This window comes from Triticum aestivum, chromosome 6B, assembly GCF_018294505.1.
Source record: "Triticum aestivum cultivar Chinese Spring chromosome 6B, IWGSC CS RefSeq v2.1, whole genome shotgun sequence".
Lineage (NCBI taxonomy): Eukaryota > Viridiplantae > Streptophyta > Magnoliopsida > Poales > Poaceae > Triticum > Triticum aestivum.
This window is the reverse complement of record NC_057810.1, coordinates 550,373,003-550,388,646: the sequence shown is the minus strand read 5'-3', so window position 1 is coordinate 550,388,646 and position 15,644 is coordinate 550,373,003. Positions and strand designations below refer to the sequence as shown.

Sequence of the window (15,644 nt, the reverse complement as noted above, 5' to 3'; positions counted from 1 at the left end):
CGTTGTGTGGCACTAAAATAAGAATATACTACTCGTGCTCTTTTTTAATCTATGTTTAATTGATTTCTAGTGTAAATCAAAGTTTCGTCGTATATCAACAAAATCCTGATGCACAAATTTTGACACATTCAATGATAGGTCAATGCATGCGGGTGCATGGTAGAAAAAAAATTCTCGAGAGAGAATAAAATTGTACCAAGGACCAGGAGCGGCTGTGTCTCACTTCACAAGCCCGTCTCCCATCACGCACAGCTACTTATGGGCCAACCCAAATAGCTTCATGCAGGTTAGTTTATTTTTCCATTCGTTCATTTTCTAGTTTTTTATATTTTTAAAACATTATAATAACATATATTTATAAACTTAAATTACTTTTAAAAACTAAAACCCTGAATTTGAAAAATGGTAACGCAGCATAAAAAAATGTTAACATAATTTTTCAAAAATGTTTATAGCATTCAAAAATGTTGTGACTTTTAAAAAATGTTCACACATTTCAGAGGAAAAAAAATGCAAGCGGCATTTTCGAAAAGTGTTTATGAAATGTAAAAAAAATGTACGGCAATCCAATAGAATTTGTATGTATCCATTCAAAAAATGTAAGTTAAAAGTAAAAAATGTTCACACATTTCAAAAATATGCTTGTAACACAAAAAATATTTATGCAATGTACAAAAAATGTTTGAGTAGTTAAAAAAATGTGTCGTACCATTTAGAAAAATGTTTAATGTGTATTTGAAAATGTTTCAATGTGTATTTGAAAAATATTTAACAAGTAGTCCAGAAAGTTTTCAAAAAGTAGATAAAATGTTAAACATCTATATAAATAAATTTTCAGATATATACAAAGTTTACAATGTGTATTAAAAAAATTAGATATCAAAATGTATATATAAATATTGTTAAACATTTATAAAAACTATTCCCAATGTATACGAAGATTTAGAATGTGTATGAAAAAATAGACATGTGTTAAAAAATTAAAAGTAAAAGATAATAGCACAAATAAATCCGATGAAAACTAAAGATATAAATAAAGAAAAGTGGAAGAAAGAACAATAATAAAAATGAAAAATAAACAAAGATAATACATGCCAATAGTGAAACCGACAAAGAAAACCCATGCGTAGCTATAGCACTAAGTTGGCCTAGTAGCACCACGCCAGAGACGAGACTGAGTTTATGGGCTGTTTGAATCATTGCCCCCAAGACGCCCTGCCAAAGTATTGGTTGTTGACCAGCTCTAGGTGCCCATTTGAATGCAAGCCGAATAATTGGTGTGCCCACATCTCCACAACAACTCTAATTCAATTCTCAGCCAATATTTTGGCAAGGCATGGGTTTCTGCGCCAATATTTTGGCAAGCAAGCTGGCGCTGGCTCAAACCAAACAGCCCCTAAGTCTCGCAACGGGCGAGAAATAGTCCTGGCGCCAAGGATGATCGAGCCGAAAAAGAAACAAGTAGCTCTGATGAAGCCCATCAGAGGCCTAATTAGTACCAGGGCCTAAGGGCTCTGTATCGTTGGTCCACTCCGGAGTGTGTTGTGGTGGTTGCCCAGGCGCTCCACTGCGCATCGCCCCCACCTTTTTCATCGCATTCTACGAGACCCGCAGCCTCGTCTCTTCCTCCTCTCCCCGACCCGATCTCCTCCTAGGTTTCGCTCTCCACCACCGCGGAACGAACCGGAAATGGCGGCGCGGCACCTCAGATCCGGCCTCCCGCTCCTCCAAGCTCGCCTCGCGGCCAACGAATCCGCGGCCGTCGCTCAGGTACCGATTCCCTTCCCCGCCCCCCCGCTTTGTTTGGCTTAAACCGAAGATGCCATTTCCCTCAGATTCCGGTAGCTCGCCGACCCCCTTAGCTGATCTAGGTTCTCGTCGTGTCCCTGACATCCTTGGATGGTCTCCCCCGGGGATTTTAATCTGTCGTCTCGTCGAATCGATTTCTGCGTGTTTTTTCTTCTGGTTGATTCGTGGGGTTTGACGTGCTAGTTATGATGCAGGTATCGAGGGGGCTGGCAACGGAGGCGGATAAGCCTAAGGAGAACAAGATCAAGGTAACTCGAGATCAAGCATTTGGTTGGATTATTGCTGTTGTCGTTGTGTTGCGGTCTGCGGATGTACTAGTTTAGGACCGCGAGATTTCTCTCCGTTTCGTTGTGAGTGGCGCAGATTACTCTGACGGTCTGGTCAACTTATCAAGGGACCATAAGAATCATGCAGCTGTTTATGTTTGCCTGCCTGCCTGCGCAAAGAAATATTTTTCTTGTTGGGATCCCATATGTGATGTCATTATGGCCAAAATGCCTTGATCTTGAGAAACTTGGCCTTTACCGATTTTAAACTATTTCATATCCTATTGGAGTGTAACCATGCTTGTTGCTATCACATACTGCAATGATCACTCAATTAGTTTACTCTGCAAAGACAGATTGTTCACTTTGCATTTGTTTAGTGTATCAATCGCAGCGCAAAAAGGTTCATGCCATTGATGGATGTATTCTCTTGTCTTATGTTTTACATAATCTGTTTCAAATTTTGAATACTACTTGTGCAATTCAGTAAATTGGTTACTTGGTGGCTTTGCCTGTTGTTTTGTCCTTACTTGTGTTCTTATGCCATAATAGGTTCCAAAAGCTCTGTATGGTGGCACCGGCAACTATGCTAGTGCGTTGTTCCTTGCAGCAGCCAACGCAAATTCGTTGGAAAAAGTTGAATCCGAGATTCTCGATGTTGTAGGGGCATCCAAGAAGAGCCCTATGTTTTCTCAATTCATGAAGGACACATCAGTGCCTAAAGAAACCAGGGTGAAGGCTATAACTGAAATATTCTCTGAAGCCGGGTTTACTGACATCACAAAGAAATTCTTGTGTATGCTTCCAATCCACTCAACCTCGTATGTCTATACTAGTTTTTAGCAGCATGTGCATTAGTGATGTACCAATCCAAATGCGTGGGACTATTTTTTAGTAATTTTGTTTCCAACGTTGCTTGCTTTGTCAACAGTTTGCTTTCTTTTGCAGTAATATTTTCAATACAAAGTAACACCCTTTGCATTTCTTATCTGTTATGATATGTTGTTTTCAGTTGTCTTAGTTAACAACCTAATTTAAGTATCGATCGCAGGAGTTTCTTTTCAATTAAGGTAAATGGTATCACTGATAAGTGATGATATGCATACAATCTAAAACTTAGAGAACTTAGTTAAAAGGAGTTTTACTCGCATCTAATTTTTTCTTTTATGTGAAGCTGCACTGGCATCCAATGGAAGACTGAAATATGTTGAGCGCATTGCTGAGAGATTTGTTGATTTGACCATGGCACATAGGGGGGAGGTGAAAGTTGTTGTCAGGACTGTTGTTGTAAGTTGTTAACCTGATATCCCACTATTTATTGTCTCTTGCTACTAAGAGCACTGTGTGTTTGACGCTGGTCGAATTTCTCAGTGTTCACTTTCACATATTAAAGGGAAGTTTGATGCATGTGCATATGATTGGCCTTACCTTGATTCTTGGTAACATGAAATGACCAGTTGTTGTCTTCTTTCGTATATTAATTTGTTATGAAGTCCTTGGTGCCTTCCTGGTTTACTACTGTTGTTTTTGTTGATATGTCCCTGTAGTTAGCTATAATCTATTCTTTTAAGCTGAAAAGTAGGGTTGCCTTCTGCTCTGCACCAACAGAAACCAACTGCAACTAAAATGCTTGTTAGTTGGGCTTGCTCTTCTTTCATGTGCCTAATAGTATAGCATGATCCAGTGAACTAACAAATTGCTGCCTTTGGGGGTTTAGTAATAATTGGGATGAAAATAGGATTTTTTTTGTCTGCAAAAATGTTTAAATGCAGATAATATTTTACAAGTTACCTGCTTGAGCTAAAATTCATTCCTTGAAATTATAAAGCTGAGTTGAATTGATCCGAAACTATTTGTTATGGCAGTAGGAAGTCTTTTAGTTGATTGAGTTGGAACGTTTGTATTTGCCATTACTCGAAGTTCAACTCTTAACAGGCTTATGTTAGAATTCCTGCCATATGTTGATTGAGTTGGAACTTATTCATTTGGCAAGCTCTGTCGGAGAAAACTCTTAATAGGCTTATCTTAGAATTCCTGCCATATGTTAACGAGGAGCTATTTACCATGACAAAGTGTGGAAAACTTGCCTCACATTTTTTAAGCTGGTTTGTCAATGCGTGGATGCATTCTGTCTGCAACTTCTGTTATAGATCCTGTCTGTGTTGACAATAGTTTGGTTTTGGTTGCTGACTTGTCTGTTTTGTGCTGTTAGCCACTTCCTGATAAGGAGGAGAAAGAACTTAAGGAGACCTTGCGTGATATCCTTGGGAAAGACAAAACCATCTTGGTTGAACAAAAGGTAAGTCCTTGATCCACAAGTTAGCTCTATAGCATGTGAGGTTTCAAGTGATATTGAACAAACTTCAAATTGTATTTTCTCTGCAGATTGACCAGAGTATCATGGGAGGACTGGTGATTGAATTTGGGCAGAAGGTGTTTGACATGTCGATCAAGACTAGGGCGAAGCAAATGGAGGCATTCTTGAGACTACCCTTTGACATCTAACCGCCTTCGGATCTAAATCAACACCAGAGTGCAGTGGCTGAGCCGCTGAAGGTTCCCTCATGTCTGCTTCTTCGATGTGGTCTTGAAATAAAAGCTTACCTTTACAAGAGAACGACACTCTGTTTTATTTTGTCTTGTGGGTTAGGAAGAAGCCCGCTGAACAATCTTTAATTTCCTTTCTGCCAAAAAACATGGATAAAAACATGAGGAGAGGTCATGGAAAGTTTTTAATTCAAGTGTTTGTAATTTTCCTTTGAAGTGCTCCTTTTTCCTGGTATTCAGTGCTGTATGGAATAATACGATGACAGTACATTTCAGTGCATTTTCCCATAAGCTTCGGATGAGCCTATCAGATATGTTAGATACGGATCATATCTAGCACCCCAACCTACACAATGAATCTATATAATTTTCCTTGGACAACCATGGTGATCGGGACTGCTTGAATGATATGCCGACTTCATCTAAATAGGGGAAAGTTTGTCTGCTCTAGTTGACTGAAACCGTCGCATTTCTCATGTTCTATGTCGGTTCTCTGCAACTGGCGGCTACCCGATCGACTAGTCCAAGTGTCCAAGAATAGCTCTGAAACCGCACCCTTTCTGTTCGAGGATACACAGAAACCCGTTAACTAATCCACCCGAAGACACAAGAAAGGCCATACATAGCAGCACGTGATGCACTCACATAATAGGCGTGGTTGCCCCGACGCGTGCCGCTCGCTTCCTGGATGCGTAGACCAAACTTCGGTACAAGAAACACCTTAGCTCTGGCCTAATAAGCGGGGTGGCATGAGTTGGCTTGGAAGAATCAACGAGGTCGACCCCTCAAGTCACTCGAGCCGAGCGGCCCAAGCAACCCAAAGCCTCCGCCTCACTCTTCCAAGCAAGCCATGCAGTTAGGCTAGCTAAGTAGCCAAGCTCTAGCAGCTACCCATTCCTCCATCCATGCCCTCTCCCTCTCCTCCTCCAGCCACCGATGTCTTGCGCGGCGGCGGAGGCCGGCCTGGTGGCCATGGACTGCGTGGTGGTGTGCTGCTGCTGCCCGTGCCTGGTGCTGCAGATCACCGTGTTCCTCTTCGTCCGGCTGCCCCGGAAGGTGGTGGTCAAGTCCAAGAGGGTCTTTCTGCGGCGATGGCACAGGAGGAGGAGGAGAAGATCGGCATCGGCAGCCGCGAAGAGGCTCTCCAGAAGCGGCAGCACGGCCTCGTCCTCCGGCATGAGGCGCCTCGAGGAGCTGCTGGACGGCGGCAGCGACGGCGACGTCCGCGGTAGCTGGAAAGAGAAATGCTTCGCCATGGACGACGATGATGGCGGCGGCGGCTGGAAGCAGAGGTGCTTCGCCGTCGACGGCTGCGACGACGACGACGGCGTGTGGGAGGCGCTGGTGGAGCAGGAGGGGCTCTTCTGGTTCGGGAGCTTCTGGGGCCGGACGGAGCAGGGCGACCCGGTTTCTGCGGAGGACCAGATGTACGCAGGCTTGAGCTTGCCGGTAGTCCTAGAGAGAGTGCGCGATTAGGCAACGACGATGCAGTTTGATGCAAACGGCTTGCATTGCAGCTTCTACTACTAGATGAGGTTTCTACTTTTCCATCTGGCATCATTTGGTCATTGCACTGATGATTCCATTCCTTACTGTACATATGTTATCATCATGGTACGCCTATCAATCAAAGGAACAATTCCTGAACAATAGACAGCGGGTTTCAGTTTAATCACTGCAGAGAGACAGATAGTGACCGGAAGAGCAGTCTATAAATAGTTCGAGTTAAGAACCCTGATCCTTCTCCGAACCTGATCCTCGGAGGAAACGGTTATGTAACCACGGGGCAAAGTTGTGTAACCACCTCGTGTTGCTTTGTTCAATTATCCTTGGTTTGGATGCATGTATGTATGTATACTTTGCCTACCCGGTACGCCCGTAGGTACGTTTCGTGGTGCACCTGGACCGCACGTCGTTGCCGCGGTCGGCATCGGTCAATCGGCCGTGACAGCAACTTCATCCCGTAGCTGTCTTTTTTTTTTCATGGTAATACGTGTCCCATTCATATCATAAAGAACAAAGTACAAGTCACGTAAAGACCGACATGACAAAACTAAAAATGATGAGGACATGACTACCTTGAATATGACCAAATATATTGCATACATGTATATTTGTGAGATGTATGGGACATTTGTACAATACACATATGAAGATAAGGGAGAAAGAGATGTTTACTTGCTGTTCAAAAAGTTCTCTCACGTCACTTTTGGCCCAAGAGAAGATAGAGTCCGAATCTCTCATGTTCTGGACTCAGATTCAGACTGCACAGACACACCTAATTCAAAACGCCAAGAACTCTTTCATCCGGACTCCGAATTGGGTGATTTTTTTTTGTTGGAAAGTAGATTCATGCTCTTTCCAACCCAATTGGAATCAACTTAAAAACCGCCCGGAGCGTTGAGTTATGGACGAAACAATCTGACACTGCAGCAGAATCCAAGTCAAATTACAAGTCCAAAGGTGTTACGTCACCTCCACTTGGGCCCATGAGCCTTGTATGACCTAGGGTTGGTTTTAGGCTGCCTTGGGACGTTCTCCCACCTCCTTGGCCACATCCTTGCTCCTATATAAGTAGATTCATCTAGTAGCTTTTTCCTTGGGATTTGTTTAGTTAAAAGTTAGCCATTGCAACTTCGTGTACTTCGTTTGTGTCCAACGACCAGACCAAGACCGCTTACGGATCCCCACCTTTATCAATACTTCATATATACTCGCAATATTCAGATTGCTTTTATCATATTCTTGCTTGTTCTTATTGCTTGCAGGAATAGACCTTCGTGGTCAGGTTGATTGTGCTCCGGCGTGGTCAATAACCTCTCGGAGTTGGTTTAGCGATTGCTAAGGCGCAACGTCGTGCACGTTTGTAGTCGGATCGTCAAAGTCATCTTCATCAAATCGATAGTTATCATCTCATCGAAAGATAAGGACACCTCCGCCTCTATCAGAAAAGATAGCAGGACATCTCTGAGCTTGACACCAACGCCCGTCACTGCCTCCGGCACCACCACAGCAACCATCGAAGAAAAGAATGACGAATCACCTCCTCATCCGAGCTCGACGCGGCTCCATCGCTGATATGCAGCTTTGTGGACCTCCAAGGTGGCTCACCAAAAGTGAAACCCTTACCGTTAAACGAATCAGACCGGGGCAACACCCCGGACACGCCATCGAACTCCAGATCTGGCACCCCACCACGACTAAAACGCCGAAGGAGGAAACCATATCTGTCATTCACCAACCACGAGCCCAACACATGCTCCGTCTTCCCGATGTCGTCGATGCAGACCACAATCTGCATCCGTTCCTGGACTACATCCCAAGCTCCGCGCCGACGCTGGAGCAAACGCCGTCGCAACGGCGGAGCCCGAGGACACATGTCACCACGAGGATGCCGCCGCCGCCACGCCATCCTTGCTTGAACAGACTGGTTTTCAAATCCATCCCCAACCATAGGACCGATGGCCTCGTCAGAAAAAGATCTAAAGAATCTTTATTCAGCATTCTCATCGTCGCCGCCGAAGCAAAGACAATGAACAACCTAAAAACCTAGACTATAAGAGAGTAAAAGCGATCCACACGCGTGGATCCGGCGACCCCCGTCACCACCGACGATCGAGGTCGCCGGCAGAGGGGAGCCGCCGGAGAGCGTCCTTGGAAGATCGGCCTCCCCTGGCGGCGGCTAGGGTTCCAGGGAGGAGAGGAAAACGCCCGTATAAGGGCTAACCATCCCGTAGCTGTGTAGCTGATGATTGCTTGCTTGTTGCCCGCCAGCTCCACGGGCCGAGACGAGGGGTACGTACGTACAGATCAAGTTCCGCAAAACTGACACGCCTGCGTTGTGACCACCGCGCTCTACTCTAAAGCAGCCGCGATATCAGGCGTACGCGTATGGCGACTTTGGCACGGAAGATGAGCAACCGGACGAAGATCTCACCGTTGCACGTGCGGCTCCACTCCACGGGCACGGCTTCGGCCCCGCTAGCCGCGCCGTGTAGCGCCTTGCCGTACTCCGAATAGTAAGTCGCCTCGGCCGAGGAGATGCCCGCGGTCGCATGCAGAATCCCTCGTCAGCCGCGCCGCGAATCGCCTCGGCCGAGGAGATCCTCGCGGTCGCGGCAGCCAGAATCCTTCGTAAACCGCGCGCCGACGAGCCGACGACGCGCGCCCCCCCCGGCGCCGAAACGATCAGGCCGACAAAGGAACCAACCCCTATACTAGGCGGGCAAGAGGCAACGGGCCCGCGTCTCCTGCGCCAGCACGAATCTCAAAGCGCAGAAAAGTCGTGGCCGGGCCTCCGCCACTTGTCCCCTCACGTGGCCGAAACGCCGCCTGTCCTTTTCTGTGCTGCTCGGTTGCACTCGGCCGGCCGTCCGTCCGTGGCACCAACCAACCGCGCCGTCGATGGACTGTACCGTACGAGCCCGCGTCAGGAGCCCGTCGCCGGCCGTCTGCCGCTTCTCCGGAGAGGGGCGGCGCCGCCAGGCGTCTAGGGTGTCCTTCCGGCCCATGGCGTCCGCAACTCCCGTGGAGGAGCCCGCGGCGGCGGCGGCGGCGGTGGTTGAGGCGGAGCCCCGGCCGAGCGGCGCCTCCTTCATCCGCCACCACCTCAGGAGCCTCGCCGCGTACCAGCCCATCCTGCCCTTCGAGGTATCCTTATCCGTCCGACGCTTAGACTCTTTTCTACCGTGTAGTGAAAGATGCTCCGCTTTTCGCTGCGCTCGCGAGGTGCTTGTGGAAATGTCGCGCGGCGGCGTGATTGTGCTTTGGGAATGAAATGTTTAAAAACGAGCTTCTGTGGCGTCTCAGCTTGCTAAATTTAGTTTCGAAGTTGTAATCTGCGATTCCTTGATGTTGTTTGACCAAATTGTAAAATTGGAACTCTTGCTAGGTGCTATCTGCTCGGCTGGGGCGTAAACCAGAGGATATAATCAAGCTGGACGCCAATGAAAATCCATATGGTCCACCACCGGAGGTGCGTGCTTCTAATTCCCATATTCGGAGTAGTCTAAATCCATACGTCGATGAGTGCTTACCTCTATCGCGTTGTACTTGGGCATTCACAAAGGACATGACATCTCAGCAGCAACATTTCTACTTTTGTTAGAGTGAGTCTTAAAATTCAATTGAAAAAACAGTAGTAGCATACTAGTATCGAATATCTTTTTGAGCCTGTAACAGAAAATATCAATATCTATATATGAGCAACAAAAGCACCAAGATAATTCATACCTCCCCTTTTCTATATCTGATGGATACCTGTATCTGTACAGGTAGCTGCAGCATTAGGAAATTTAAAATTCCCTTATGTCTACCCTGATCCTGAAAGCCGCCATTTGCGTGCTGCTCTCGCTGAAGATTCTGGGCTTGAAACTGAGCACATACTTGTTGGATGCGGTGCCGATGAGCTAATTGATTTGATTATGAGGTTAGTTTGTAGCTCATCTTGCACCTGCTTTTTGTTGAAATCTTCATCTCAAAGTTGAGTAATCATGAATGGTGCAAATACAGATGTGTACTTGAACCAGGCGACAAAATTGTAGATTGCCCTCCAACTTTTACCATGTATGAGTTTGATGCTTCAGTCAATGCTGCACTTGTCATCAAAGGTAGCTAATGATCTCTTGGTCTTTTATTTATCAAACCTTCCATGATTTTTATCTTTTAAACCTTATGTAATTTGTGAACCTGATTTGATATGCCATTCATCATTCTTTGCTGTAGTCCCAAGACTTCCTGATTTCTCCCTAGACATCGCAAACATTGTCAAAATGGTTGAACAGGAGAAGCCAAAATGCATATTTTTGACATCTCCTAACAACCCAGATGGCAGGTGTATCATTGCCACTCAATAGTCGTGTCAATTTGTTTGCTTATTGTTCATATTGCAGTGTTTTAAAAATCATTTCAATTTTGTTTGTCAGTGTAATCAATGATGAGGATCTTTTAAAGATCCTTGACCTTCCGGTACTTGTAGTGCTGGATGAAGCATATGTTGAGTTTTCGAGCCTTCAATCAAGGATGACATGGGTTAAGAAGCATGATAATTTGATTGTTCTCCGAACATTTAGCAAACGAGCAGGTGTGTGATTTGTGTTCTATCGTTTTAGTGTGTATATGAAGGTTATGTGTTATGAAGAATCAGAAGGAAGTGAATTTATCCACGAATTACTGGTGATGCAGGTTTAGCTGGGCTCCGTGTGGGTTATGGAGCATTTCCTCTAAGCATTATTGAGTACTTATGGCGGGCCAAGCAGCCTTATAATGTTTCTGTGGCAGCAGAAGTCTCTGCATGTGCTGCCTTGCAGAACCCAGTCTATTTGGAGGTACATCTTTCAGAAAGATAATTCAAATGTAATATTATTTGAAAATTTAAACTTGGCTAATACGTCTGCTGGACCTTTCATTCTTGAAGAGCGTGAAAAATCTGCTACTACAAGAGAGGGAGAGGCTGTATAATCTTCTCAAAGGAATACCTTACCTGAAACCATTTCCCAGTCATGCTAACTTCATTCTGTGTGAAGTCACGTCAGGAAAAGATGCAAAGAAAATAAAGGTATGGCTTGCTTATTATTGCACTGTCCAAGTTTCTGCATTATTTCATTGAGATAATATAGCCCCTTTAATTGTGATTTTGAGGTGACAAAATTTTGAGAACCCGGAACTGCGATATGGGTTATCTGTGTTCGAGATCATTGCTATTCACACTTTTAATAATATGTGCAATTTATGTCCCATTGAACAATTCAGGCCATGCAACTTTATTCACTTGAATTAGTGAAAAATATTTGCAGGAGGATCTTGCAAAGATGGGAGTGATGATCCGCCACTACGACAAGAAGGAACTGAAGGGTTATATTCGTATTTCAGTTGGAAAGCCTGAGCACACTGATGCACTGATGGAAGGCTTCAAAGCACTCAAACTTTGAGAATTTGCCATGATTTACTTTGATGGAAGCAGTGAAGAGCTTATTGAGTATGTGTCTACCCATTACTAGGCTTGTAGTACACTGGATGCAGTCTATCAATTAGACACTGCTTCCCTCCAACATCGGTAAAGTGCATTCTTCAGATTTCAAGCCAACCAGGGTCAATTAGTTTTGAATAAAAATATCTATGTTTAACTAGTGCTGTAGGTCCAACCATTTAGCCATAAACTCTGTGTCAGCAAAGTTACTGTGCAGAGCAAGACTTTTTTTAGAGGTTGAGTTCCTGATTGGTGTTTGCTTCTTTTTGACTGTACTTGCTTGCTTGGTTGTTCATGGGAAAGTCAAATGTTATATGGTGAATAAAGAGGCCATTACCATAATCTTACCTTTCTTCTACCAGTGCTTTTGTCAGTACAATATATCATGAGGAACTGCACTCTTCAAAGGTTCAACACAACCTTTGCACAACACTTTGACTTTATTATAGTTCAAACGAAATACAGCGAAGGACAGTGTACGAGAAAAATACAGCAAAGGAAGCTGATAGCAAATGAAAGCAACCAGTTTTTGTTCCATTTTATTTAGGTATAGATATATTTATGGGTGATGGCCATTGCAACGGCCAAGCATCTTTTATTTAGTTTCTGGTAACCGGCATGCTGATGCAGGCGTGCAGCTGCGGCTCCATGGATGGACGCTCACTGGTACTGGCTGGCGAGCTTGCCTTCCTTGACAATGTAGTTGGGCTCCGGGAAGTCCTGTCCCTTGAAGTACCTCTCCAGCATGTCCTTCACACCGGCCGCGTACCTCAGCTGCACCACATAAATTGTTTACCGGTTAGCCATGGAGCATAGCGACTAGCGAGGCTTGGAGCTTGCTGTGTAGTGCGACTGACCTGGCCGTCAATGGTGGTGCCGGAGATGTGCGGGGTCATTGCGTTGTTGGGCATGTACCTCCACGGGTGCTCCTTGGGCGCCGGCTGCGGGTACCACACGTCGCCGCCGTATCCTGATCACAGCAGCAAGATTTGTGAGTTGAGACCAACAGTGGAATGTTTGTCTTTGTAGAATAAAACAGTGTTAGAGAGCAACCCGGAATTCATCTGTTTTTACCAGCGATGTGCCTACTCTTGCAAGCGTCTGCCACTGCCTGCGTATCCATGATCGCTCCACGAGCGTTGTTCACGATGATGACGCCTTTCTTCATCTTGGCGATCTTCTCCTTGTTGAACATGCCCCTGGAAGAAGAACAGCAAACAAAGAGACGCAATCACAACATGGACAGAATATACGCTGGCAAAGTTGGTTCTCATAGTGATTTATTTACTTTGTCTTCTCGGTGAGCGGCATGTTGAGCACGACGACGTCGCACTTGGGCAGCATGGCGTCGAGGTCCTCCTCGAAGGCGGCGCCGAGCTCCTTCTCCAGCGCGGCGTCGACGCGGAGCCTGTCGTGGTAGAGCAGGTTGCAGCCGAATGGCTTGAGGCGCTGGAGCAGCAGCTTCCCGATGCGGCCGGCGCCGACGGTGCCCACCGTCTTGCCCTCCAGGTCGTAGGCCCGGTGCGCGATGCCGGCGAGGTCCCACTCCCCGTTGATGGCTTGGTGGTGGCCCGGCAGGAAGTTGCGCATGAGGACCAGGATGCGCATCAGCTGGTCCTCCGCCACCGACACGGTGTTGCTGCCCGTGACCTCGGCGACGGTCAGCCCCGCGGCCGCCGCCGCCGGCAGCTCGATGTGGTCGGAGCCGATCCCCGCCGTGAGGAGCAGCTCCAGGTTCTTGCCGCGCCTGATCCGGTCCGCGCTCACGTACGCCGGGTGGAACGGCGTGGTGATGAGCACGTGCGCGTCCGCGATGTGCTTCTCTAGCTCTGCGTACGCGCGCGCGTCCAAAATGACAGGTTAGTGTGGCACTTACCAACGTAATGGTCGCCGCTGGTCGTAAGTAGAGTATAATCATATGTGGCGACTGACCGCAGTTGGGGCCGTCCTTGTCGTCGGTGACGATGTACTGGTGGCCCTGCGACTCGAGCCAGCTACGGATGCCCAGCGCGTTCTCCACACACCCCACGAAGTTGGGGTTCTGCCCCGCGTACTCGCCGCCCTTGTAGAACACGCCCACGATCTTCTTGCTGTCCGGGGACGCCTGGAGAACAAAAGCAAAACAGAGATGAACCCACCGCTAACACATTTTAACATGATCGATAAATTTACGTGTGCATTATCAAATGTGTCAAGACGCATCTAGAGGCTAGTGATAAGTAAGGAAAACAACGTTACATGAAGGCTCCTGGTGAGGGACGGCTCCAAGGCCCGGACCACCTGCTGCGTCGCGTTCCTCATGGCCATGGATGACAGTAGCCGACGACGGTGGCTGTTGGGCAAGAGCTGCTCGTGCTCAAAATCAGCTGGATTGGTGTGCGCTGGTAGTGGCACTGCTGCTGCGAGTGGGCTGTGTGGGAATCGAACACTGAGCCGGGTGCACATATATAGGGCGCAGGAGCCGTGCAACACCCATCGACTCGCCACTGTAGTAGGTTCCCCATTCCCGCCGGTCGTGTACGCACCGCGGGTGCACCTGGGCTGAGCTGGGCTGGGCGGAATAAAAAATAGCAGCCGGGGAGGCATGTGGGCCCGCGTAGGCCGCACGGGCGCCTACGTTTCCGCGGTGCGACACGGGAAGGGAAGTGCGTCGTGACGGGAAAGGACGCGCAAGTGGCGCGTCGCTGGCCAGGCGGCTAAGGGTGAACAAGGAGATGTGAGAGGAAGGCTGTCCCGTCCCGTCACCGCGTCACATCGGCGTCTCCCACTCGTGTCGCAGATTTCATCTCGAGTGACGGCGGCGCGTCTCTCCGATTCACACGGCTCTGCCTGTTTGCTTGGGCTAGCCATTTCCAACGCCGCCTCGCAAAACGAACACACGGTACGATGCTCCCTCAGTCCGTAAATACTTAGTCCGAGAAACGGTCAGATTTTTTTTAGAATACGCATGAGTATGCGTATCATCTGTTGATAGAGAGAAGAGGGTAGAAGAATATCCGTCCGCATAGTTACTTGGTTACAGCCCGAGTACGGGCAAAAGCCAGAGGCCGGAAACAAAAAACTACGTCTCCCCGCTCACCCGTCCGTCTACCTAACCATCTAGCACGGTGAGGACTGGACCATTAGGACCAATGCCCGCTATGCAACTAGGAGGAAGAAATCATAGGCCATCATCTGTCACACCGCGTATTTGCGCGTCAGATTTGAACAGCGATACTTCATTCTTTGGACAAGCTAGACTGGGTGCCAACAGTGGATGACACTCTCTCAGAATGGTGCACAAACAAGAGCGCCAATGGAAAACAAAAGAGGACGATCAATGCTTTATTCTTTCTAGTCACGTGGGAGATTTGGAAGCATCGTAATGCAATTGTATTCGAGGGAGCTAGGTAGGGATGATCCCTCCAGTATAAGCTGACCTATTACTTCTGTAGGTGCCTCAATCCTTCCCATTTTCCTAGTCCATACCGCACTTGGGGACAGGATATGATTGCTTTCTTAAACAAACCTTTTAGAGCGTTGTCATTTCACCAACACATGACTCAATAGTAAGGACTGTCATTGCATTGATATCGCTCATGGATCGTGTTATACTTGGGAAGATCCGGCCCAAGGGGAAGTCTGTTATCCACAACCCAACCTTAGATGAGGGAGAAGTTCACGCTTGATGTTGGACCCAAGACAATGGAAGGGAGCTAAAGCCTTCACCATCGAAGAACTATGTCATCTATAGGATCACGAAGGAGGGGCGCACTTGGAAGCAAGCGGGATTACTAAAAGGAGACCTTAGCGCTTTCTTCAACATGGTGGAAGGGTGGGCTAGTGCGGCAAGTTAGCATAGGAGTAGAGAGTAGAAAGTAGAGGTGGTGAAGGTGTTCATGTAAAATCTTGTAACATTATCGTGGAGGGGCTCTTCACCCCATTTCGTTCTTTATAATATAGTACACACACTCGTGCGTATTCGAGAAAAAAAAGAAAAGAAAAATGTCGCTATGGAAGAACCCTGCAAGAACCCATTCCCTCCCCATGTCCACGATGAGCCGTTGAACGTCGTG

At 47.0% G+C, this 15,644-nt stretch overlaps 4 protein-coding genes across 4 annotated transcripts; 3 read left to right on the top strand and 1 right to left on the bottom strand.

Annotated features, from left to right (window-relative positions):
- The first annotated feature begins 1,514 nt into the window (after window positions 1-1,514).
- LOC123137946 (ATP synthase subunit O, mitochondrial) lies at window positions 1,515-4,838 on the top strand. The gene is made up of 6 exons (XM_044557843.1): window positions 1,515-1,770; window positions 2,004-2,057; window positions 2,628-2,871; window positions 3,250-3,362; window positions 4,288-4,374; window positions 4,461-4,838. The coding sequence occupies exons 1-6, from the start codon at window positions 1,690-1,692 to the stop codon at window positions 4,578-4,580; spliced, it is 699 nt and encodes a 232-aa protein (XP_044413778.1). The 5' UTR covers window positions 1,515-1,689; the 3' UTR covers window positions 4,581-4,838.
- A 164-nt stretch (window positions 4,839-5,002) lies between these two features.
- LOC123137947 (uncharacterized) lies at window positions 5,003-6,359 on the top strand. Its single transcript, XM_044557844.1, has one exon. It carries the CDS (start codon window positions 5,559-5,561, stop codon window positions 6,096-6,098), a length of 540 nt encoding a protein of 179 aa, XP_044413779.1. The 5' UTR covers window positions 5,003-5,558; the 3' UTR covers window positions 6,099-6,359.
- Window positions 6,360-8,701: 2,342 nt separating this feature from the next.
- On the top strand, window positions 8,702-11,931 carry LOC123137945 (histidinol-phosphate aminotransferase, chloroplastic). The gene is made up of 9 exons (XM_044557842.1): window positions 8,702-9,272; window positions 9,514-9,597; window positions 9,896-10,050; window positions 10,134-10,231; window positions 10,347-10,455; window positions 10,547-10,704; window positions 10,806-10,948; window positions 11,038-11,178; window positions 11,417-11,931. Exons 1-9 carry the CDS (start codon window positions 9,027-9,029, stop codon window positions 11,549-11,551), a joined length of 1,269 nt encoding a protein of 422 aa, XP_044413777.1. The 5' UTR covers window positions 8,702-9,026; the 3' UTR covers window positions 11,552-11,931.
- A 79-nt stretch (window positions 11,932-12,010) lies between these two features.
- LOC123137944 (formate dehydrogenase 2, mitochondrial) lies at window positions 12,011-14,030 on the bottom strand. Its single transcript, XM_044557841.1, has 6 exons — window positions 13,828-14,030; window positions 13,522-13,693; window positions 12,878-13,418; window positions 12,664-12,788; window positions 12,447-12,559; window positions 12,011-12,363 (listed from the first exon to the last, which is right to left on the bottom strand). The coding sequence occupies exons 1-6, from the start codon at window positions 13,894-13,896 to the stop codon at window positions 12,250-12,252; spliced, it is 1,134 nt and encodes a 377-aa protein (XP_044413776.1). The 5' UTR covers window positions 13,897-14,030; the 3' UTR covers window positions 12,011-12,249.
- Window positions 14,031-15,644: the final 1,614 nt, after the last annotated feature.

What these genes read in the sequence shown, in the direction of transcription:
- LOC123137946 (XM_044557843.1), top strand. Translation starts at nt 1,690, where the DNA reads ATGGCGGCGCGGCACCTCAGATCCGGCCTCCCGCTCCTCCAAGCTCGC. An exon ending in CTAAGGAGAACAAGATCAAG is followed by an intron (nt 2,058 to 2,627) that starts GTAACTCGAGAT and finishes ATGCCATAATAG; the next exon opens with GTTCCAAAAGCTCTGTATGG. An exon ending in TTGTTGTCAGGACTGTTGTT is followed by an intron (nt 3,363 to 4,287) that starts GTAAGTTGTTAA and finishes TTGTGCTGTTAG; the next exon opens with CCACTTCCTGATAAGGAGGA.
- LOC123137947 (XM_044557844.1), top strand. Translation starts at nt 5,559, where the DNA reads ATGTCTTGCGCGGCGGCGGAGGCCGGCCTGGTGGCCATGGACTGCGTG.
- LOC123137945 (XM_044557842.1), top strand. Translation starts at nt 9,027, where the DNA reads ATGGACTGTACCGTACGAGCCCGCGTCAGGAGCCCGTCGCCGGCCGTC. An exon ending in CATATGGTCCACCACCGGAG is followed by an intron (nt 9,598 to 9,895) that starts GTGCGTGCTTCT and finishes GTATCTGTACAG; the next exon opens with GTAGCTGCAGCATTAGGAAA. An exon ending in AAGATGCAAAGAAAATAAAG is followed by an intron (nt 11,179 to 11,416) that starts GTATGGCTTGCT and finishes AAATATTTGCAG; the next exon opens with GAGGATCTTGCAAAGATGGG.
- LOC123137944 (XM_044557841.1), bottom strand. Translation starts at nt 13,896, where the DNA reads ATGGCCATGAGGAACGCGACGCAGCAGGTGGTCCGGGCCTTGGAGCCG. An exon ending in CCCTCACCAGGAGCCTTCAT is followed by an intron (nt 13,694 to 13,827) that starts GTAACGTTGTTT and finishes TTTGTTCTCCAG; the next exon opens with GCGTCCCCGGACAGCAAGAA. An exon ending in CAAGGACGGCCCCAACTGCG is followed by an intron (nt 13,419 to 13,521) that starts GTCAGTCGCCAC and finishes GCGCGTACGCAG; the next exon opens with AGCTAGAGAAGCACATCGCG.